A 24480-nucleotide genomic window follows, 5' to 3' on the forward strand; every position below is an offset into this window, starting at 1 on the left:
TGGTAACCATTTAAGCTTCTTGAAGGAGTGATTATCTAAGACTATAAACTGAATGATATAGTAACAAATACAACTCATAAATAGGGTGAGTGTATTTGTGTTATTAAAAACATTTTACTATTTGTAAAGGAAATAATTGGGGTAAGGTGAAAAAAGTTTGTAATTTTTTATTGTTTTCTTCTATGTGTATTACAACATTGATATAAATACAGAGGGTGCCAAAAAAAAATGTATACACATTTTACTAAAGGAAAAAATCTGTATTAAAATTGTAATACTCAATATATACAGATAACAAAAGATGAATACAAGTCCGTGTATACACGTTTTTTGGCACCCCCAGTATATTCTTATCTTAAAAGAACATTTTGTAGGAAAAAATTGCCATTAAATAACACAAAAGCACCAAGTATGGCTTTAGCCATAGTTTGGTAGTAATATAAATGAAGCTTTTTGTATATTGAAATAGTCCATAAAAATTTTCTAAATGTTCAGTTTCTAATGTTGATTATAATATGTTTAATTAATTACTATTGCATAACCTGCATGTATACTGTGGAATTTTGGTTTACTTTGATGGATACTGTTGTAAATACATGTGTACTGTTCCAAGATGTATTCATTTGTTTTTAGCAATATAGTTGACAATGGTAAAACTTTATTACTATCTTCCTTTAGGATACTAGGTATCTCCATGAGAATTTCTAACCTAACTGAGAGGGAGATGTGGAAGGGAAATTATAAGAAAAATATTAATGAATTTCACTTTACTGTTGTTTTTTTTAATTGTCTTCACTTTATTCTTGCACATATAATTTTCTCATTTTTTCTTTTTATTTTCAATATTTTTATTACTACAGTATTTAAGATATTAAAATCCCACTTCATACATAATCTTAAATCCAACTGAAGATTATAAATTGCCTCTACTTTAAAATAATAAATTTCACAGATTATCCTCTCCCAGAAGGTATACTTATTTTATTCAAGAATACAAGGTCCCATTAAAGACAAATATTAAAATATAGATTGATAAGCAGTTTGTTTATTAAAATTTTTTACCACTTATAACTTTTAAACAACATGTAGGTAGCTGTACCATTTTATATTGACATTGCTACCACTAATTCAGCTGTAGGATTTGCTTTAATGCAAAAGTTTCTATAAATTTTGAACAAATTAACTTGATATTTTTTGTTGGCAATGTAAGCCAAAGGACAAGACAATTATAATCTGGATGGACTTGTTTTACTAAATGATATTTTAATTAGTAATCTACACAACTTTAAAATAAATAAAATTTTAAAACATCTTCAATAAGTTATATAGTTTGTTCCTGCTGTAAGGTGTAAGACAAATTTTCATGTCACTAAATAGCCTTTTGGTTTTGTTTTAAAACCATTTTAAAATGGAAAAACCATTTAAAAATCGCAAAACCATTTTTAATTTGTAGAACATAATTTGCTGACCCCTGTTCTATATCAACTCTTGATTATTGACACTAAAATAGAAACATATGTTTAAGAATCTCTACTGTGGAGCTCATGCCACTGGTTGAAAGTTAGGACTATTGAAGGGAAACAACATCCTGGCCACTGCTGGGTGAAATCAGCCCTGTGTATCCCTGTATATTCCTGCCATTCTCCATTTCTGATCTGTGCTTTTTTGTCTCAGTGCTGCCTGGCAATCCTCTCCCTCTCATCTTTCTCTTCTGTCTTCCATGGAGGCTGTGTCAAATATTTTTGTCTCCTCAAAATTCCAGCCCTGTACACCTCCCCACACATCTCATGCCCCAAGCATGCGCCCTGGCCTCTAGCTTACCTAGAAAATAGAAGCCAGCAAGCAGACATTCCATTTCCTAACTCCAAACCAGCAAATTGAACTGCACATAAACGCATTCTTTCTACCTTTCCTCCTATTGAAATAGAAGGAGGGCTTACCTTGAAACTGTTGTTCGGCTAAGTAAATGTGTATTCTAATTTGTGGTAATATGGTCTTGCCTGCCTGGTCTTCCAGGAATTTCTCATAAATTACAGTTTTCTGATTGACATCCTGTTTTGTTTTTCAACTTTGTTGTTAATTTACTCAGCGTGTCTTTTCTGTCATTTTAAGGAATGTGTTGTGGGAGAGGAGGAAGAAGTCTGTTTTCTGTGTGCCTGATTCAGTTTCCTTCACACCATTTCTTTTCAGACGCCTATCTCTGCTCATTTCACTAATGTTGATGTTACTTAGAGTCACGTCCTAGGGCCTTTTCTTTTACCCTCTACCTTTTCTGAAGCTTAAGTTACCCAGTTCATCCTAATGACTCCTGAATGTGTCCTTAAATCCCATATTTTTCCTCCTGCACTTAGTCACATGTCTATGGGTCATCTTCAACTTCAAAACTACTCTTTCTTGTGCATTGCTTTATTTCATTAGATGTAACTGCCATCTCCTTGTTGCTTAAGGGAAGAATTTTGGCATCATTCTAGAAACTTCATTCAATTTTATTTGGTTCAACCTTCCAAATATCGCTCCATTCTCATCGCTAATTCAGGGCACAATCATCTTTTGCCTGTTGTACCTCCTCCCCACCTCCTAGCCCTTGATTCTCCACACTGCATTCTTTAGTGATCTTTCTAAAAGGTAAATATTCTAGCGTAAAACACTTCAGTGACTACTCACTGACCTCAAGAAAATGTCCAAACAGAGCCTATCATTTGGGCTTGTTATTCCCTCCTCACTCTCAGCCCAGCCTGAATTATGTTCATTTCCCCACATGTGCCATGCACTTTTTCCCTGTAGCCTTAAAATATGCTCTTGGGGACACTTCTCTTTCTTCCTCCAGCCTGGGTGAGCTCTCCACTCTGAATTGGAATCACTTATCTGAAAGCTCACTGGGCAGAAACTATCTGAAGCCTTGCCCCCAGAATGGACCATAGTGTTTGGAAGATAACCTCACACTTTGGGCTGGGTTGGGTGGATTTTGCCATGTTTTTTTAGGTTGAAGTCAACATTTCAGTCTCTGTGTTAATAGCTTCTGAATACAGTAGCCAACTCCCATGATAACTGGAAGTCGTTCTCCCCGTCGTCACTGAGACCACCTGCTGTCCCCAGCAGAAACAGGGTACTTAGAGAACCAGGTTATGAGCATCCATGAAAGCCCCATGAACTAAAAAAACATGGCAAAATCACCTTCTCCAACCCCCAGAATGTTTCCCTCTTACATATTTTAGAGTAAACATCTGAGTCCAACTAAAATAATAGGCAAGCTCTGGTATACAGTGCAGACATCCCAGAAAGGGAGGGTTAGAAAAGAGCTCTTTCTGAGTACAGTTGAAATAGATGCTAGATTTTTTTCCTGGGACAGGAGTAATATGATTGATCAGTATAGTTTGCAAGCTGAAATTATTTCATGTCTATAATTTGATAAACTTTTTCTTTTTTACTTCAGTACCAGTATGGAAATAAGTGATCCAACCACAATATATGTATAACAGTAATTTAGACCATATAATTCAAAGCCTCTTACTAATTTTACAAGAGAGGCAGTACAACACAGTGATGTCAAGTAGGGACAGTGGAGCTAGATTGCGTGGGGTCAAATTTGACCTTCAACATTGAATAGCAGTGTGTGCCTTGGTTTCCTAATCGGCAAAATAGAGTTAATAATAATTCCCACCTCATAAGACTGTGATGAGGACTAAATGAGTTAATATATGTAAAGCCCTTAGAATGCACCAACCACTATATAAGTTTTTAAAGATTAAATTTAAGTTTGAAAAACTAAGGAGTTCAGAAATGATTTTTATTTTGGCTGCTCTAGACCCATTTTTTTCCCCCCTCAAATGTAAGGAGTATCATGCCAAATGCTATCCCATGTGGTTCTAGCATTTGACCCTGAAGGAACTAGTTGAAAAGAACTACCTTCCCCAAGGTGCATTTGAAATTGGCATTTTATGGTCAGTGTAGCCCTATCTCTAAAGTCATGCACTTGAGTCTTGAACAGCTAGGGGAAGAATTCAAACTGTAGCTACTAAAAGGGGACACAGTTGAGTACCCTACTTAGACGGTCACATCTGGGCTCCTGGGGAGTATGCTAGGCCGCTGAGCTGCCTGCGGTCCTAGGATCAGGAGATCATAACACATCTTACCTGAGGGGGAAAAAAAGTTGTGGTACAAACACTTTTTACTCCAAATAATAGTAATTATCCCAAGCCTTCACAGAAATAATTTGTGAATCTACTGCTTCTGAGGAGGAAAAAAAAAAGATAAAGAAAAGAAAAATTCTAGGTATCAGGCTTTGGAAGAAAATGTTGGCACTGTCCAGAAGTGGGGGCAGGTGACTGTTAGTCTTAGATTCTTTCTAAAAGTTGAGCCTCAAGGATATAGGGTCTGGAAAAGAAAGGGGTGTTTTGTTTCTAATTTTCTTGGCAAGGAGATGAGGGAGAGACACAGGAAAATCACATGCTCTTCTCCCATACTATCCATTTAACGCTCTTGTTTTAAAAGCTACTTTAAGTTTATCATAAAACTTTGAAAAACATTTGTCGCTTTTATTTTCTAAGTGTTTTTCTTCCATACAGGAACTTTGCATTGATGGAGACTAATTTGTGTGTTTTTCTTTTTTTTCTTTTTTTCTTTTTGCATGCTGTCCCCTGTGTTGGAACTCTCAATAGAGAGTAAGTTGGTTCAATATTTGTTGGAAACCTAACTTTACTGCATGACTGTGAAATTAACCCTTTTTCTCTATTTTCTCTCCCGAAGAGTTCATGCAGTATTGGACCCTTTGCAATCCACGAAACGCTATTTGCAGTTACGCAAACTCATTCTTTTTGGAGATGTGCTTTTTAATCTACTAATTAATCTAATTTGATTATGTTCTTCTGTTCTATATTTGATGACTGGCACACCTAAGATCTAAGCGAAGTTAAGAAAAGGCTGCCTCAATGTAATAGCTTGAATATTACAATCTTTTCCCAATAAATTACAGTTGTCAGATATGTGGGAGTATAAATTGATTCCATTGAAGATTGGTTCCATTGAATTATTTAAAAATTAATTCCCAAGTTTGACAACTATTTTTAAAAATTTAGTCCCAACCTCCCCATATGTACTTTCTAATATTCTATTAATGTCATTCCTTAAAAGCAAACAGAGCAGTTCTATAGAGCAGTGTTTCTCAACTTTCTCTTCTGAAATCAGATGTTTAGCCGTAGTATTATATTAGCATATTCACTTTTCATTTTCCCCTTTAGTCATAGATAAGGAAATGGGAGAATATCAACATCTGACAACGAACTCTTTGTGATAGGACAATCAAGTGAGAAATATTATGTGAAATTTCTAATATGTTTTGGATAGATACATAATAGGCATATATATTATCATTTAGTAAGTACCATTGATAGCATATAAGTTGTTTTTTTATTACAACATTTTTATAGGCTATAAGTATTTTGAAAAATAATAGGACAAGTCTATATGTAGAGTACGTACTATAAATAATATATTTACATTTTTATTCAGCTATAGTCATATATCTAATCAAAAGAAATACCTGCTTAGGAGACTCAGAGAAGTCTTCTTGAAGGAAATAGCAGTTGAGAGCTTGAGAGGAACATACACTTTGGATATGTTAGGATGGGAAGAAAGGGCCTGCTGGGAGTGACTAACATGAGTCCAGAGAAGTGGGAGACTCAGAAAGTTTATAGGAAAGAAAAAGAAGTTAAATTTGATGGGGATAAAGGGAAAGTGTTACACATCTTCCCTTGCACTGAGAAAAAAGGGTTGGCACCCAATTCATTACAGGGTAAGTTTCACTTGAGAAAGTTCTGACCTCTTAAGGAACTTTCCCTGCAACTCGTTGAACAACTTTATATTCGGTCCTCAGCCTTTGATAATTTTGAGTTTGGTTCTAATTGGTGATATAAGACAGTATAAAAATATAGTCTTTATTCTCAAATGTTATATGTTACACATGGGAAGATAATATAAATGTAGAAAAAGTTAAATAGCACCATAGAGCTGGCCCCACTATAAGTTCCAAGTAAGGAAGATCAGTGGCCATCATCCAAGAAGCTTCTTGACTGAGGTTTGAGTGGTAAATTTTATAGGGAGTCACATAGTGTGTATCTAGAACAAGTGGGGGGGAGTATGATGGGAAATCAGGAATGTGTGAGATGAGTTCAGGGACAAAGAGTTTATGTTGTCATATAGTCCAAGACCAGTTTGGAAAGTTAGAACCTTCTCTAAGCATTTGAAACATCATTCTATAGACAGTGAAGGAACATTATAGGATTTTGTTTATATCAAATGAGCGATATCACAGTTTCATGGTGAGAAAGAAGAATGAGTTGACCTGTTGCCTGTTTCGTAAATAAAGTTATATTGGAGCACAGCTATGCTTACTTGTTTGCATACTGTGTCTGTGCTATAACAGCCAGGTAAAATAGTTACGACAGACACCATATGGTCTGCAAAGCTTAGAGTATGTACTATCTGGCCGGTAACAAAAATGCTTTCCTGACCACTGGTATACAGAAAATATAAAGACTGATGTCAGGCTACTACAGAAATCCAGACATGAGGTCAAAAAGGACTGATGCCTACAATGATGGTGTGATCTACAGATTTGGGGAGAGCTGTTCAAGAGATTGTGGGACCTACGGTAGTAGGCCAGATCAGATAGGTCCTGTCAAGGAAGTCATACTTCCTATGGAAAGAGAATCAGGATGAACACTAGCTCTTATATCACCCCACATTTAGGATGCAAATGGAAAATGCCTAACAATAAGAATGAAAGAAAGAAAGGAAATAATAAGAGTAAAGCACTACAGAATGGCCAAGCATACTAAGCTAATATTTCGCGATTAGAGGATCGTTGATGGAAACAAAAAGATGGAAACTGAGGGAGAAATTTTTAAGATGGTGTCTTCAGCATCTATAAGGAAAGGATTTAGGTCAAGAATAAAAATAAAGATCGTAGACGAGACCATACTTTAGAGAACAAGAATACAGAATAGAAAGATTAGTCTTAAAAAAAAAAAAAAAAAATGGCTCTTTTTTAGAGAAAAAATTAATGAAAGGATTTCTGTAATGGAAATCAAAGTGGGGGAAAAGTCAATGGAGAATTTTATGTTGAATGATAGTAAAGTAGATGAGCTAAGTTAGTAACAGAGTGGGTGGAACACGATTGAAAAGCAAGTGACTTAGCTTTAAGTCTTGGCCCAGCCATTGATTAGCTTTGGAAACCTTGGACAAACCACGTTTCTGGTTCTGTTTCCTAAGAACCAGATAAAATGGAAGGATTGACATAGGCATTCTAAGGTCCATAGGCATTCTAATTTCAGAATAGATTTTGTTTTGGTATAGTGAAAGCTTAAACGTGGAATCTTCCAGAAAATAGGAAGAATGAAAGTGAATTAGAGCGGTGTGCTGGTAAACCAGGTTTGGGGGAAGAGCAGGAAGCCCTGATTTGTAGTGTTTGCTATACTTTCAGAAGTGTAAGTACTCCCACTATGGCTGGTTTCAAGCTACCAGCTAGCTCACAAAATTCCTCAATATTTAACAGTCAGCTTTCTAGGCTGCTGCTGACTGACTCCAGCACACCTGGCCGGAGAGATTGGCCCAGGAGCCAGTAGAAATGAATACTAGGTTAGATTCATGTGTTTGTCATAGAGTAGGTCTAGTGAAGTTCAGCAGTATTCTGGGTCCTAAGTAGAGGGCCAGAGACCGTTTTGAGTAGCAATGGCCAAGTTTTGAATCTAAGAGAAGCCAGGTTTTTGGGTGTGGTTGTGGGGGTCATGGAAGTTAATGGCTCTGCACTGTAAGAACAGTGTCGAGGCAGATACTGCCTGGGGATCAGAGAGTACTAGAAAATTTAAAGTAGTCTTAGTTTCTGCTTTTACAAATACAGAGTATCTTGAGCAAATACGGGAAGTATATTTTTTGTAATTCAGATTCAAATGTTAAAACTTAGTTATAATTCTGATAGAAAACAATTCTTCATTTCTAACATGAAAAAAATGGGAGTTCATGTGTAACTGTATAAAGGAAATTCAAGACATAAAATATACAGAGGGTGCCAAAAAAATATATACACATTTTAAGAAAGGAACAAACTATTAAAATTGTAATAATATATACCAGTAATAAAAGATGAATACAAGTCACATTTGACTTCTGCAATTGCAAGAGGTACTCAAAGTGGTTATTACCAGTGTCCAGACACTTCTGATTACAGCGAACTACTGCTTGAGCAATGTTGACCAAAGTGTCCACTTGTATATATTTTTTTGGCACCCTGATATATTGAGAAAACAATATTCTTAATTTTCAAATTAGAATAATTACTTTGAGTTTAACTTTTTTAAATCATAATTTTTATAATCTATTGTGATTATAGTTTCATAATACAACATGCCTGACATTGTCTTAAGAGTTTTTTTCTTATCTACCCTAGAAATAAAAATTCCAGTATGCTGTTGAATTTCTTGTAAAGAGATATAACCTTAATGTGTAAGTCACTTTTCTTAAGTATTTAAATGAGATACATCACTTACGAGTATTAGTTTCCTTTTCCTTAAAGTATTTTTCATCTTATAAAATTTTTTAAACTAGTGGATTAATAATGGAGCCAAGTAAGAAACCCATCAATAGAAATAGAGACTAAATAGCGTGCCATCTAAGATTTTTTAGAAATTATTTAAATTTAGATGTAGACTTGTATCCTGAATTTATTTTAGTTGCAGTTATCTCAAATCCCTTAAAATTACTTTTGGGGCAGTTTTAGTAAATAATGTATCTTACACAAAAAACTTTGTGACAACTGACATTTTGAAAAATCTAAAGAGTCTCTAGCCCATTATGTCAGAATGATCTTCTACTTTAAGGTAGCTGTCAACATAGTCATCTTCTCATTAATTCAGTGCCCTCTTCCAAAGAGCTGAGGGCCAGTGAAACTATAGGTAGCTCCTTGCCCTAAATTTCAGATAAAATGGATTTCAGTTAAACCAGTTCAAGCTATGGCATCATGGAAAACATTAGGTGTGCCAGCCATTGTGGCCAAAGTTTCTTTACCAAGTGATGCTGCATGGAATAGCTAATTGTCGAACTTCAGCAGAAGTTGGATAACATTTCAGATGTACTCTTGTATCACAGAGTCCAATGAAAAGCAAGAGAGATTGTTTTTCCGCTTGGCTGCCAATCGCTGTGCCTCTGATTCCTGTGTTCCTCTCTATTTCAGTTTTGAATTGATCATAAAGATCAATATTTCCTCCTTTTTCTCTCCCCTCTCCCGTTTATCAACTGTAGGTGTTCAGCATGTTTTTGGAAACTCTAGTGGACTTCATACAAGTCCACAAAGACGATCTTCAAGATTGGTTGTTTGTACTGCTGACGCAACTGCTGAAAAAGATGGGTGCTGATTTGCTTGGGTCTGTTCAGGCAAAAGTTCAGAAAGCCCTTGATGTTACAAGGTAATATTTTCTTCATATATTTCAAGTTTACCTGATAATCAGGAATCAGGACTATTTAGTTTCTGTGTTAAAAGTTTAGATATTTGAATCCTTTTAAACCATTTAGACTGCACAGGCTTCATTTGAAAATTGTTAATGATGCCCATTCACACAGTATATTTCATGCAACATTGGTCCTTAGATCACACACTCCTTTCTTTTATAAAAATTTCATTAACATTTGTTGAGTAATTCAAGGTGGTATTTTATCTTAATTAAGATACAGCTGCAAAGTTGAGTTAAAGATTTTATTCAATCTAATGTAAAAATAAAATATTTCCTAAGTTTAAAAAGGATGTTTTATTATGCATTGAAATATTCAGAATCTTTTTTCAGAAGATTTTGAACCAATGATATATTTCTACTTTCTTGTGTAGATTGTTGAAGTGACTTATTTCAAATATCCATTTACTAAGTTGAGGTGAGTCTAGAATTCAGATATTAGATGTGGGTATACGTACATCTCTAATAATGTTGAACTTTTTATTGAGTATATTTTTCTGATTAAATCTATAGTTGAGGCAAGATAGGCCATTATTTACTCTTTTTTAACCCCTAATGGTATAAATTCAAATGTTCAGATTCTTCTGGGAATAGCTTTTATTGTATATTGTATCATATAGACTATACCACATATAGATACTACTTCATGTATGCTTTTTGAATGACGTGTTTTGGTATTAAGCATAGTTTTCTGTTAAGTTTGCTAAATGCTTACTTGCTGACTTAATTTTTATTTTGTTTTACTTTATTCCTTATTTCAGAGAATCTTTTCCAAATGATCTTCAGTTTAATATTCTAATGAGATTTACAGTTGATCAGACTCAGACACCAAGTTTAAAGGTAAAAATTTGAAGTCTTGAAGACATTGTAAGAAATTGAAGTATTTTAGTAATAACGTTATGTTTATGTTTGTATTTCTGTCACATGAGAAGCTGTTCAATCAGTGCATTTTGTTTTTATAAACTTTCAGACAGTCAAGCCAGCACTTCGGGACCAGCTTCACTCTTTTTGGAGTTCCAAGGTTTTTTTTGTTTTTGTTTTAATCTGCATTATTTCTTTTCTTAACTCTCTTTACAACTCTGCAGTGTTTCAGATAATGTTTGTATGCATCTGTGTTGAACTACTAACCTTTGTAAGCCTTCCAAGCATGCACATATTTGATTTCAAATGTTACTCAAATGCCAGGCTATCGTATGGAGAAGCTTACAGGAGATACACATTTAGATAGCAACACAAGTATGGCCATCTAACCCTAAGCTAGTAATGCAAACTCGCTCTATAAAGTCTTATCTCATTTTATGTTTGTGATTTCCCAATACTTTTTTTAAAAATTTAGAGTCTAAATAGGTATTTTGGGTGAAATATCAGTTTTACCTATATTTATTTTAATAAAAATTTTTAAGTTTAATCTCAATGCTATTCTCCCGTTCTCCTTAATTGAAATAATAACTTTTTTTTTTCTTTTTGCATTGTGATATTTCTGATGTGTGCATAAAATTTAGAATCAGGATTAACTTTCTCAATTGTTATTAGCACACATTTTCCAATTAAGTTAACGGAAAAACTAGGTGGATTCCAATTTGTGATTAAATTTAGCAAAAAATAATGTAATATAAACAAAAAGGTCCTGAATTCTTTACTAAAGATGTTTTTTATTATTATTTAATGAGATTAAAGTCAGGGAAATAACAAGCATATGTACATTTATAATCCTTATATTTTTCTGCTCTATTCTGCACGAAATATATTTTCACAAGCATTACTGCCCAAGACTGATATTCCTTTAAGTTTCTGAATATGATTTTGCCTTAAAAATCATGATTATATTTCTTACCAGGGTTGACTTGCACTCAACGTAGTGTTATTTTCTCAGAGCTGCTTTGTGAAACGGATTCCATCTGTTTTGATTTTGAAAAGCGACCTGAAGAAGGAGAATAATTTACTTGATATTATTGATGAATAATTTTTGTACTTTTTTTTTTGTTCAAGCCATTGTGCTAGGCATTTTAAACTTATAAGGGAATATGAAACTTACAATTTTTTATCATTATTATCTATAATACATGGTAAAGTAAACTATAATAGGGACTATGATTTAAGTGCTGGTGGTAGGTATTCAAGTGCTGTTGAAAATGTATGTAGAAATGTTTCATGGGCCAGTGGAAATGAAGATTTAAACCGTTAGCTTAAAAAATAAGGGTGATAGGGTGAGTTGAGGGGGAGAATAAAGTTTCTAATACCTGAAAGGAAAGACAAAGGAATGAGGGAAATGGGAAACAGACAACCTAAAATTAGCTTTGCTATTGGAAAACATTAACTGGAGACTCACTGGAGAATCACAGGCTCTGTGTGTGTGTGTGTGTGTGTGTGTGTGTGTGTGTGTGTGTGTGTACACATACATATACAGCTTTTCTATTATATATTTTAAATATACACACATACAATGCTGTAAGGAAAATCACTCTTCAATTCTTAATTAATTTAATGTTTTAGGATAGCAAGGAGAAGTTATATTGGAGCAATTCATACCTTATGCCAAAAACAGAAGTAACTTTCAGATGGGTGGCAGGATTAAGAATAAAAAACTTAAGAGGTTAGAGAAAAACACAAATAAGTTGAGTATGAGATTTGTAAAAATTCTTTATTGAAAAAAATGATGGCTCTTTCAGATAAAAGATGGATGCTCATATATTATTTTATATCTCTCACCGAGTGTCATGAGTTTAAATGTCAGAAAGGAAGCAACAGATTAGGAGAAAATGGTGATACAGAGTGATTTTATTTGAGTAATATTTTTTAAAATAAATGTAATTTTTGTTGACCTGTTTTTCTGGGTTTCACAAACATGTTATAGAATTATACATACCTTACCAACTACATTATTTTTTCTTCTCTGTAGAAGAATGCATGCTTATGTTATTCAAATTACAGATTGTTTGTGTGTGTGTGTGTGTGTATAAACCTTGTGAAATATCTTACTAAAATGTAAAGTCTCAAATGATTATAAGTGTTTTATGGTTATTTTGCCTGTTGGTACAGTAAATACACCTATTCTGTGAAACCCTTTTAAAATTTTGCATACCTCTATAAATTTCCAAGGCACTGTGCTAGTTGAATCTCATACTATAGATAAATTATTCAATTAGTAATGGTGGCAAATTGAAAACAAAATGTTCATTTTTTTTTTTTAATTTACTATAGCACCTTTCAGCTATTCACCCTGATAGAAGTAAGTGACCAGACTTCAAGAACCCAGAATCTTATGTGCTGCCATAATTTAGTGGCACAGTTAACTGCAACTGCACAGTTAACTGCAGACCCTTTCCCTCTCCTCCGTACATTTTACCCAGCATGGCTGATAGGTTAACTCTTGATTTTTTTAATGCATTTCTTAAAAAGTTATAATTCTTAAAATTCATTCATTAGAAAATGAAGAATTTAATTTGATCCCTTCTGGGGATTTTTGTCTATTCTTTATTTTTTTATTGGAAGCAGATAGGGGAAAATATACAACTGTCAGAAACTTATTTTAATGTTTTACTTCCTGTATATTAACTTAGCATTTGTACTTCCCAGAGACCTATTTCAACAGAATGAGAAAAATGACACTAAGATTAATAAGAAGGAGAGAAAGAGCATAGAAAAACTGATTACTTTTATCTGTGGTGATATTTTTTCAGTGTTACTGTTTAATCATACATTTAAACCTTTTTTCTAACTTAGCAAATCAGCATTTAGTAAGTGTTTCACGTCTTCTGTATCTACAGACCGTGCACTGTGCCAGGTGATATTTCTTTGGGAACCATTATTTAAAAGTCCCAGAATGTTTGAAGATACAACTTCAAAAATAATGGTTCTCACCGTTTTTTTCTGGCCCAGCAGCATACCTGAAAGAAGGGAGCTAATTTAACAGTGGCTTCCTATGAGACTAAAAAGGCTGTGTCTAAGGAAGAAATATGTGTGCTTTGCCCCTCCTCCTGCTGATTTTGAAGCCTGCATCCCACCATGTACCCACACATCAGGAATTCCTGGGAGAAAAATCAGACTCTTTAAGCCTACACATACCACTTACACAAATAAATGTTGTCTTTTCTCCAGTGGTACTTGTGTAAAACTTTTTTGTGACACTTCTTGTGGAAGGTAATTGTAGCAGTTGATGGGCCTATTAAAGAACCTGATCTCATTGTGTGAGTCTTACTATATATATTTTACGGAAACCCAAAATTGTCCACCTTAATCGACCACTTGACTTATAATACCTTATTTCCAAAATACTTTGGTTCATTTCCCAAAAAGTGAAATGACACTCAGTTGGTAAAAACTGACTCCTAAGGAGTCTAGACAAGACTCAGCTATAAGCTCTGAAGGGCAGACTCAAGAAGTATATAATCCTGTCAAGAGAGTCTTCAGCAGTTGTTCAAACACAGGGAATGAAAACTAAGTTCTGCTATGTGTGAAAAACAAAAATCCGAATTATCATATACTTGTACCTCAGCTGGGTAGGTAGTTGTATAATTTCTTTGTTTGTTTTTTCTTTAATTTTCTAGTCGTCAAAAAAATAATCAGCTGTTTCTGAAGTGTTCTCAGTGTCCCTCAAGGACCATCTGATTATCCTGTCTCGTGCTTACTTCTGCAGGTGAAGGTTGCTATCCTTAAATACATAGAAACTCTGGCCAAACAGATGGATCCAGGAGATTTTATAAATTCCAGTGAAACTCGCCTAGCAGTATCTCGGGTCATCACTTGGACAACAGAACCCAAAAGTTCTGATGTTCGGAAGGTATGTTTTAATATAAGGTTTAGAAGATAAGTCAGACAAACAAGTCAGTCATTTTGGATTGCCAGTGAAGGAAGCTAATGTTTTCAGGGTATTACCAGTTAGCATTGAGCTATTTACCTGGTGATATGAAAACCTTCTTTAAAAAATCATCTCTTAAGTTATTTTAAATTGTATACAATTAATATGAATGTAATTTGAAACTTAGAATAAAAAATTTGCCATTATCCTCTCAACCCCTAATCTTGTAACCATTCAAAATACTCCAAGTCTTTCCCCTTGTATTTACCTATGTATTTCAAATAAGAGTTTACACTGTTTCTTGACGTATTAATTTTAGGCATTATCTATTGATCTGTTGATAAATTTAGTCATTATATATCTGTCTATCTACCTTGGTAAATGAGGACTTAGCTGTCCCATACCATTCCCACATCCTTTCCTATATCTTTCCCATAACCTTCAAAATACTTGTGAATCAGTTGGTCACCAATGGAAAAGATTTACTTTTGACTTTGGAAGTATTTACTCCTATACCAAGTGGTTTACTACTGCCTCCTTTCTAATGTTTTTTAAGTATCTGTTAATATTTTTGACATCTGCCACATGCCTATGGCTGATATTTTCCATGTGTTCAAAAACACAGGTTATTTATTTTCTGGGAAGCTCCTTCCTGGACCCTCTGTTCTCTTCACCATTTCCTGAGACTTCTCTTTACCCTTAATCATTTATTTCTTGGATCCTATATCTAGCTCTGTTTACTCTCTTCCTTGATAAATCATTTCCTTCAATATTTGCTGCAAAGGAGTACATAGAATATAAATTTTGTGACCTTTATTTCTAATGGTGAACACTTCACCCAACAACCGTAAAATATATAGTCTTCTCCAGTGCATGTGGACATTCTCTAGGACAGTCCATGTGGTAGGCCATGAAACAAACTTCAATTGTTTTTTTAAAGGATTAAAAATAATACAAATTTTGTTCTCTGACCACAGTAGAGTGCAATTAGAAATCAATAACAGAAAGAAATTTGGGGAACTCACAAACATGTGGAAATTAACATACTCCTAAATCACCAGTGGATAAAAGAAGAAATCAAAAGGGAAATTAGAAAATACATGAGATGAATGAAAATGAAGACATGACATACCAAAACTTATGGGATATAGCTCAAACAGTGTTTAAGAGGAAATTTATAGCTGTTGATGCCTATAGTTAAAAAAAAGAAAGATCTCAAATCAATAACCTAACCTACCACCTTATGACACTGGAGAAAGAAGAGCAAACTAAACCTAAAGTGAGAAGAAAGAAAGATAATGAAGATTAAAGTAAAAAATAAATGAAATAGAGAATAGGAAAACAATAGAGGAAAATTAATGAAATCAAAAGCTGATTCTTGGAAAAGATCAACAAAATTGACGAACTATTGCTAGATTGAACAAGAAAACAAACAAAACTCATTACTAGAATTAGAAATGAAAGCGGGAATATCACTATAACCTTACAGAAATAAAAAGGATTATAAAGGAATACTACAAATAATCGTATGCCAATAAATTATTGTAGATGAAATAGACAAATTCCTAGGAAGACACAAACTACCAAAACTGACTCAAGAACACACATGTAAATGGAACAAGTAAAGAGACTGACTTAGTAATCAAAAAACTATCCACAAAGAAAAGCCCAGGTTCAGATGCCTTCACGTGTGGATACTATCCAACATTAACACCAGTTCGTCACAAGCTCTTTCAAAAAACAGAAGAGGAAGGAGCAGTTCACAACTCATTCTTTGAGGGCGTTTTTACCATAATACCAAAACCAGAAAAAGACCACAAAAAAAAGAAAACTACAGACCAGTATCTCTTAGGAATATGGATGCTTTTAATCCTCAACAAAATACTGGCAAACCAGTCCTGCCACATATAAAAGATAAATTTATACCATGACCAAGTGGGATTTATCCCAGGAATTCAAATCTGGTAATGTAATGCACCATGTCAGTAGTAAAAATAAAAAAACCACATGATCATTAGAAACAGTATCGACAAAATCTAACATCTTTTCATGATAAAAAAAAAACTAGCAATGGAAGTGAACTTCCTCAACCCAATAGGAGGCGCCTACAAATATCCACAGTTAACATACTTAATGGTGAAAGACTGGATGCTTTGTCCCTAAAATCAGGAACAAGACAAAAGGCTGTCTGCTCGCACCATTTCTATTCAACATTGTACTGGGGGTTCTAACCAGGGCAGTCAGGCAAAACAAACAAACAAAAAAATGAATAAAGCGTATCAAGATTGAAAAGGAAGAAGTAAAACTATTTCTATTTGCAAATGATATGATCTTATATATAGAAAATCCTAAGGAATCAACAATGAACGATTATAACTAATAAACAAGTTTAGTAAGGTTGCAGGATACAAAATCAATATACAAGTCCATTGTATTTCTAAATAGTTGTAATGAACAATCAAAAATGATATTAAGAAAACAATTTCATTTACAATAGGATCAAAATGATTCAAATACTTCGGAATAAATGTAACAAAATAAGTGCAAATTTGTAGTAGAAAGTATGAAACTATTTTGAAAGAAATTAGATCTAAATAAATGGAAAAAGATCCCATATTCATGGATCAGAAGCCTTAATATTGTTAAGCTGGCAGTACTCCCCAAAGTGATACACAGATTCAACGTGATCTCTATCAAAATTCAAGTTGGCGTTGTAGAAATTGACAAGCTGATTCCAAAATTCACGTGGGATTGTCAAGGACCCATAATAGCCAAAACAGTCTTGAAAAAGAACAAAGTAGGGGACTTCACAATTCCTGATTTCAAACCCTACGGTAGTACAAAGCAGCAGTAATCACGACAGTGTGGTACTCGCATAAGGACAGACAGAAAGACCAATGAAATAGAATTGAGAGCCCAGAAATAAACATCTGTGTCTATGACCAACTGATTTTGACAAGGATGCCAAGGCCATTCCATAAAGAAATAACAGTCTTTTCAACAAATTGTGCTCTAGGACAATTAAGAAGCCATATCCAAAAGAGTAAAGTTGAATCCTTATCTCACACCATGTACACAAATTAACTCAAAATGGATCAAAAGACTTAAGTGTAAAAGCTAAACCTATAAAACTTAAAAGAAAGCAAGGATAAATCTTCATGATCTTGGATTTGGCAAAAGATTCTTAGACATGGTACCAAAAACAATCAACAAAAGGAAAAAGATAAATTGTATTTCATCAAAATTAAGAATTGGGAATGTTCCAAGAACAAGAATGCTGATGTGACAGTAGAAATCATTGGCATGTTTTAAGTAAGGGAGTGATACGATCTGATTTACATTTTTAAAGATTACACTGGTTAATGTGAGAAAAATTAACTGTTGCTATGTTGTATAAGGGAGAAGAGGTTAGAAGGGTAGAACTGATATTGAAAGGTACCTGTTGTCATCTGTTGTACTAGGAAATCACTAGAAAATGTCTCAAGCTGATAAATCAAGAAATAATTATATAAGCTTATGAATGCCTAACAGAAAAAATAAGCATTGCAAGGAAAACTCTGCAGAACTGATCAGGGGAATTAAGAATTATTCAGTTTGGCTTTTTAAAATCTATAACTATGTATTACTTTTACTTAAAGACTTGAAAAGTGATTTTTAAATATAAAGTATATCTAGTAAAGCAAATATGACATTAAAATATAAATTAACAGAAATGAAGGACTTCATAATATGCTTTTACAATTTATATCATGTCATATTTTAAACCTGTATTATTTAATGCAGAAATAGAGAGATAGATCAATAGCACATAAAGGAAGGTCCAGAGACACCCAGGTTTATATAGGAGATTAGTTCGTGATATGGGTGTCACTTCAAGTCATAAGGAAAGGATACACTCATTGGTAAATGGTTTAGGAACAGTTGGGCTGTTGGTCTCAGGGAGGAAATAAAGCTGAATCCCACACACCAAAATAAACTCTAGATGGAATAAAATATACTATAACAATTATTAATTCATTTGCTCAAATTAATTTCAGGTTGTGATTCCAAAAAAGACACAGGATCATAAAGTTTTGCAACCAGCTTTATTTAAGCACTATTAACATTTTTAGACTATAGACCCACACATTGTATACTTTGTTGTTGATTTTAACAAAATAGGTTTATGTTATAGCTGTTGTTTTATGTTTTTTCTTTCATCTGTGTGTAATAGTCCTCTCCCAATTTCTTCATGTATAAAGCTATGTCATTGTTGTGTAGTTACGCCATTGCTCCAACGTAACGTAATGTAACCATTCCTCTAGTATTGTATATTCTAATGCCATAAACGTAGAACACTTAGGTTTTCGTAGAGTGGGGTCAGAAAAGATCCAGAACAAAAATGCACAGGTCTGGATACAAGTCATTGGGGTTTTTGTCTTCTCTCAATTTTCTGTGTAATCTGAATTTCAATTTGGCTTTTAATAACAGGCGATTACTTGAGAAGAATTAAGGACATGTGTAAGTTTTCTTAATTGATCTGCATAAGCTTTGTTTTGCCCCCACTTCCACAAAAAAGTTAGACTAGTTCTAGTTTCAGATTGTAGATTTGTTAGATTAGGCTGCTTGACTGAAGGCTAGATTCGGCCAGTTAATTTAAGAATAACATATTGAGAAAATGAAATTTAAACTGCTAGGTTGCTTTGGATGAGCTTTGTATAGCTTAGGGATATGTGTCCTTATTTTCATCCATCTTTCTTGTAATCATGTATTAGGAAAACTGAAGTAGTCGTGTATATTGATAGAGTAATCCTGGAAACTGGTTAAGCTTTGCTGTTGATTTTTAGGTCATATGTGTTATACTTTTCATATTCTCTTCTTTCTTTCAAAAAATAAATAATAGGTCAAATATATTTTTTTATTCTTTTAACAAAGAAATTTTAAAGCATGTAAGAACATCTTCGTTTTCCCCTGGGAAAAAATGGCCTTGTGCTATTAAACAGAAATGTTGAGTAAAGAAAATGGTCATTGTGTGTTCACCACATAGAGCTGAACATACAATGTGATATATAGATGATGTATTACAGAATTGTACACTTGAAACCTGTGTAATTTTACTAACCATTGTCACCCCATTAAATTTTAATTAAAAAAAAGAAAGAAAACGAAAATGGTCTCCTTGTAGAACCAAAATATATTCGTCTACGTCTTGTGTGTCTTTGTTTTCCAGGCAGCACAGTCGGTGCTGATTTCCTTATTTGAACTCAATACCCCAGAGTTCACAATGTTATTAGGAGCTTTACCAAAAACTTTTCAGGATGGTGCTACCAAACTTCTTCATAATCACCTTCGAAACGCTGGCAATGGAACCCAGGTATTTTTCAGTTATTTTCTTTGGCTATTGTATAATGTGATGGTTGTTTTAATAATAACTGCTTTATTTCACGTAAAGTTCACTTTTGACTCCAGTATGTAATTTTTGCATCTATGTTGGGGAGCAGAATTAAATATTGTCCTTAGGCCTGTCGTGTTTATATTATAATTTGGTATACATTAGGGTGGTGGTGAATGGTGGCCAGAGTATGAACAGGGAAAGCAAACTGAAGAAAGCAAAGCTGAAGGCATCTTTAGATGAACCAATTCTTATTTGAGGACTAGAAGGGATGTTTATTCCGGGGTTAACAAATAAGTCCAAAGAGAGTAGTGCTTAAAAAGTTGTGTTTACATTTAATAATTACAGACTTGTTGGTCCATAGGTGCTTGAATATACTGGATTTTGTTTTGGAGGAAGTAAAGTTTGAGTAAATGAAACATTACAGTATTATATATCTACACATTAAATAGTAGAGAATCATTTGCATAATATGCCTAAAGACTTGAACTTAAGTTTTTAAAAGACAGAGAGACCTTTGATAATGGATAAAGGAGAAAATAGATACACTTATGGCAGACTTAAGGTAAAGTCTGAGGGTTAAAAATAATCTGACAACAATTTCTTGGGACCAAAATCAATTATGTTTTTAAAAAGATAAGATTGTTTCATTATATCTTTAAGAGGTAGGCAAATTCATAATCTGACCACATTTTTACTCCTTTGGTGTCTTTGTAAAAATGATTTGTAAAGCAAATTCTAGGAGGAATAAAATTTGAGCATTAGTAATGGTTGGAAGAGGGAAATTGGCTCAGAACAGGAAGCTAATTTAAAATAATTTGGGTTAGTGTTGAATCTTTAAGGAAAAAGGTATTGATACCGTGTTTCCCCAAAAATAAGTCCTAACCGGACCATCAGCTCTAATGTGTCTTTTGGAGCAAAAATTAATATAAGACCCGCTCTTATAAGACCGGGTATTATATTATATTATATTACCCGGTACTATATTACATTACATTACATTACATTACATTACATTACATTACATTACATTACATTACATTATATTATATTATATTATACTATATTATATTATACCCGATCTTATATTATAGTAAAATAAAACCAGGTCTTACATTAATTTTTGTTCCAAAAGACGCATTAGAACTGATGGTCCAGCTAGATCTTATTTTTGGGGAAACACGGTAATATCTGAGAGCAGGAAGTGGGTGAAGAGAACAAAAAAAAAGATTAAAGAGTTAGATTTTTGAATGAGGAGAAAGTTTTTCCCCACAAAAATTTGAGATAAGTACATGAGTATTTAAAATATTGATGTATAATTATGGCTCTCTCATATTGTTCAACTTCTTGATTGTATGCCTTCCTTAAGAGCCTTTTAGTTGAACTTGCCTGTAATATGCTAATATTTATTTGACTCCCTCCATCAGAGTTCCATGGGTAGTCCTTTGACAAGACCAACACCACGTTCACCAGCCAACTGGTCCAGTCCTCTTACTTCTCCTACCAATACATCACAGAATACTTTATCTCCAAGGTAATAAAGGGGTAATTTTTCATCATGGCTTGTTAGTGCAGATTTCCTTCTTAGAAAAACAGACGTTAACATAATTCCAGTTGATTTCCACTTGACTTAAAAGGTGTTAGATACATAGAAACTTAGCAAATTCAAAAAATTTAATGTTTATTCCCAAACTAATATTTTAAATTATAATGCATACATTATGGATTTTTCTAAATAAGTGAAAAGAAAACTTACGGACATAGCTTTTATAAATTAGTGCTTGTTACATCGAATAGTATAGTTATGTTCCTCAGATATGCTTATACAAATCCAATAAATTGCAAATTGTGTCTTTCAGTTATACTACTTAGTATAAATGGTGAAACCAAGTTATAATGATGGTGTTTAGATCTAATATTGGCAACTACCTCTAAACATTAAAAAAAAAAAAACACCTATAGATAAAAACATAAAAAGAGAGGAAAAACTAGAGAAGGCATTATATATACTTCTTAAGAAAAAATGTGACTGTGAAATTGGTCCTTAATATAAAATAAAAATATGTATACTTTTCATACACTTAATGTTGTTCAAGCATAGGCTGTATTTCAGATGAAGTTCTTCTTGACTTGTTAATAAACTAATAGTTTTTCCTTTTTCTTGGCCTTTAAAAAGTTTGTGTAGTAGCCCATATTCGTACTTATTAGCTTAATTTTTGTATTATCCATATATATCACAACGTGTTTCATCGTATTCATTACAATTATAGGATACTTCCTCAGCATCTAAAGGAAAATGTATTGGAAACTTATCATCTAGGCTATTTCTTCCATGTTATACATATGTAACAATTTTGATAGCTAAATTTTACCAGCCTCAGTTGAATTTTAGAATTTGATTATAGAATTCATTTCAATAACATTTACGTTCAGTGTTAAAAATTCTCTGCCTTACAAATTTGTGTAATTTATCTCCTCTTTAAACATGATCATTATTGTGAGTTAATCACAGGAGTTAGCAAACTTTCTGTAAAGGGCCATATGATAAATATTTTAAGCTTGGCAGGCCATGCAGTTTTCTAACCTCTACTCAACTCTGATGTTATAGTGTTAGGTAGACAATACCTAAGTAAATAAGCACTGCTGTGTTCCAATACAATTTTAGTTATGGACACTGAAGTTTGAATTTAAGTAATTTTCATGTGTCGTGAGATATTATTTTGATTTTTTCTCAACTATTAAAAAATATTTAAAAACCTAAGATTTCAGGGGTCATAGTTTGCTAACCCCTAGTTAATCAGAATATTTCAAAAGTGAAAAGACAAACCAGTTGTTACATTGTTAGAGTCATTGTAAGCTGCCCTTGATGGATGGACAAAGGGACGTGTACTTTAACCATTTGTAGCTGTCGGGTTTTGTTTTGCTTTGCTGAATATACATTCTCTAATCCTGTCTTTATAAATACCCTACATAATCTCAAATGTGTTTTTATTTTAAAACTGCACATAAATAAAACTTAGTTATTGTCTTTTTTGTAGTGCATTTGATTATGACACAGAAAATATGAACTCTGAAGATATTTATAGCTCTCTTAGAGGTGTCACTGAAGCAATTCAGAATTTCAGCTTCCGTAGTCAAGAAGATATGAATGAACCATTGAAAAGGGATTCTAAAAAAGATGATGGTGATTCAGTAAGTATTTGTATATTCTTACATTGTACTTTTTCTCAGTAAGAGTTTTGTGGTTTCTTCTTTTTTTTAACTTTGCTTTCTGTTGTTTTCAAATATAATTTTCTAGGGGTCAGTCACACTACAAATATTTACTGAGTATCTACCATGTGCCAGGCAATGTTCTGGGTCTTAGATTTACGAGGCAAAATCACTGCCCTCAAGTTCCTTGTATAGATTTTCAGATAGACCTGAGTCCTGTGGAGTTTTAGGTTAGAATATAAAGTGCATCTGTTAGATTAAGTTGTCAGAGAAGGCCTCTGTCAGAAGGTGACATTTGTATTGAGACCTAATAAAGGAGAGAATTCCTTAAAAGAAATAGCAAGTGCAAAGATCTTTAAATGGGAACAAGCTTTGTATAGTTGAGGGTCAGTGCAAAAGCCAGTGAGTGGGGGAGTAAAACATCAGCCAGATCACATGGGTTTTGCAAGACAAAATAATACGTTTAGGTTTTTTTTTGCTGTTGATTTGCATCATCAGTTTGTGTGACTCCAATTAAGAATATTATGACCTGTCTTTCTGACATGTGTGAATATTATTGTTCAGTTTGTTGCTTCTGCCATTATACAAAGAATAGGATTTTTTTGTTTGTTTGTTTTAAGATTTTATTGGGGAAGGGGAACAGGACTTTATTGGGGAACAGTGTGTACTTCCAGGACTTTTTTCCAAGTCAAGTTTTTGTCCTTTCAATCTCAGTTGTGGAGGGTGCCGTTCTGCTTCAAGTTGTTGTCCTTTCAGTCTTAGTTATGGAGGGCGCAGCTCAGCTCCAGGTCCAGTTGCTGTTTCTAGTTGCACGGGGTGCAGCCCACCATCCCTTGCGGAAGTCAAACCAGCAACCTTGTGGTTGAGAGGACGCACTCCAACCACCTGAGCCATCCGGGAGCTCAGCGGCAGCTCAGCTCAAGGTGCCGTGTTCAATCTTAGTTGCAAGGGGTGCTGCCCCCCATCCCTTGCGGGACTCGAGGAATTAAACCTGCAACCTTGTGGTTGAGAGCCCACTGATCCATGTGGGAATCGAACCGGCAGCCTTCGGAGTTAGGAGCACGGAGCTCCAACCGCCTGAGCCACTGGTCCAGCCCAAGAGTAGTTATTTTTAATTCTACTTCTTAGACTTTTCTCTGACAGCTTGTTTCTCAATACAAGCCACCCCACCATTTTCTAAGGAGTCTGCAGTTTCTCGATGTTTGCAGAATTGTAGAGCATTGCAGTGCTTCAGTACATCTCTAGAGGACTTCCCTGCTCTGCCTTCCTGACTTCTTTACTGCTGTTGTTTTTCTTTCCAGGTCTGTCTGGCAGATAAGCTTAGTAAACTGGACACTAAAAACCAGCTTACCACTCACATTTAAGGTTCCCTATCCCAAAGGCTGCATGTGGTAATAGTAACAATTTAGTAAGGATCACTGCTTAATTGAGATTCCCTTCCCCCCCACCCCCACCCCAGAGATTGCAGGGTATAGGGTGGGGAGCTCAAGTAGTGGATTCTGGCAGTTTAAATCCTGGTTCATGGCAATTATTAGCTTGTCAGATTATCACCTCTAAGCCTCAGTGTGTTCATTAGGAAAATAGGGACATTACTGTGAGTT

The 24480-nt window shown here is 34.1% G+C and overlaps 1 protein-coding gene across 50 annotated transcripts in view; it reads left to right on the forward strand.

Moving 5' to 3' along the window:
- CLASP2 (cytoplasmic linker associated protein 2) overlaps positions 1-24480 on the forward strand; it is a 141668-nt gene that overhangs the window by 105494 nt on the left and 11694 nt on the right. For 28 of the 50 annotated variants that reach the window (XM_088798285.1, XM_074312665.2, XM_074312669.2 and 25 more), the window contains 6 exons: positions 9295-9458; positions 10262-10340; positions 14137-14280; positions 19508-19651; positions 21097-21203; positions 22708-22861. In XM_088798285.1, coding sequence (XP_088654411.1) covers positions 9295-9458; positions 10262-10340; positions 14137-14280; positions 19508-19651; positions 21097-21203; positions 22708-22861 — 792 coding nt within the window. Of the gene's footprint in view, positions 1-9294; positions 9459-10261; positions 10341-10470; positions 10522-14136; positions 14281-19507; positions 19652-21096; positions 21204-22707; positions 22862-24480 lie in introns of all 50 variants that reach the window. The other 22 variants (XM_074312691.2, XM_019727691.3, XM_074312660.2 and 19 more) reach the window with 1 other exon arrangement.

Source organism: Rhinolophus sinicus, chromosome 5 (genome assembly GCF_057876585.1).
Source record: "Rhinolophus sinicus isolate RSI-liver-muscle chromosome 5, RSI-T2T, whole genome shotgun sequence".
Taxonomy (NCBI): domain Eukaryota; kingdom Metazoa; phylum Chordata; class Mammalia; order Chiroptera; family Rhinolophidae; genus Rhinolophus; species Rhinolophus sinicus.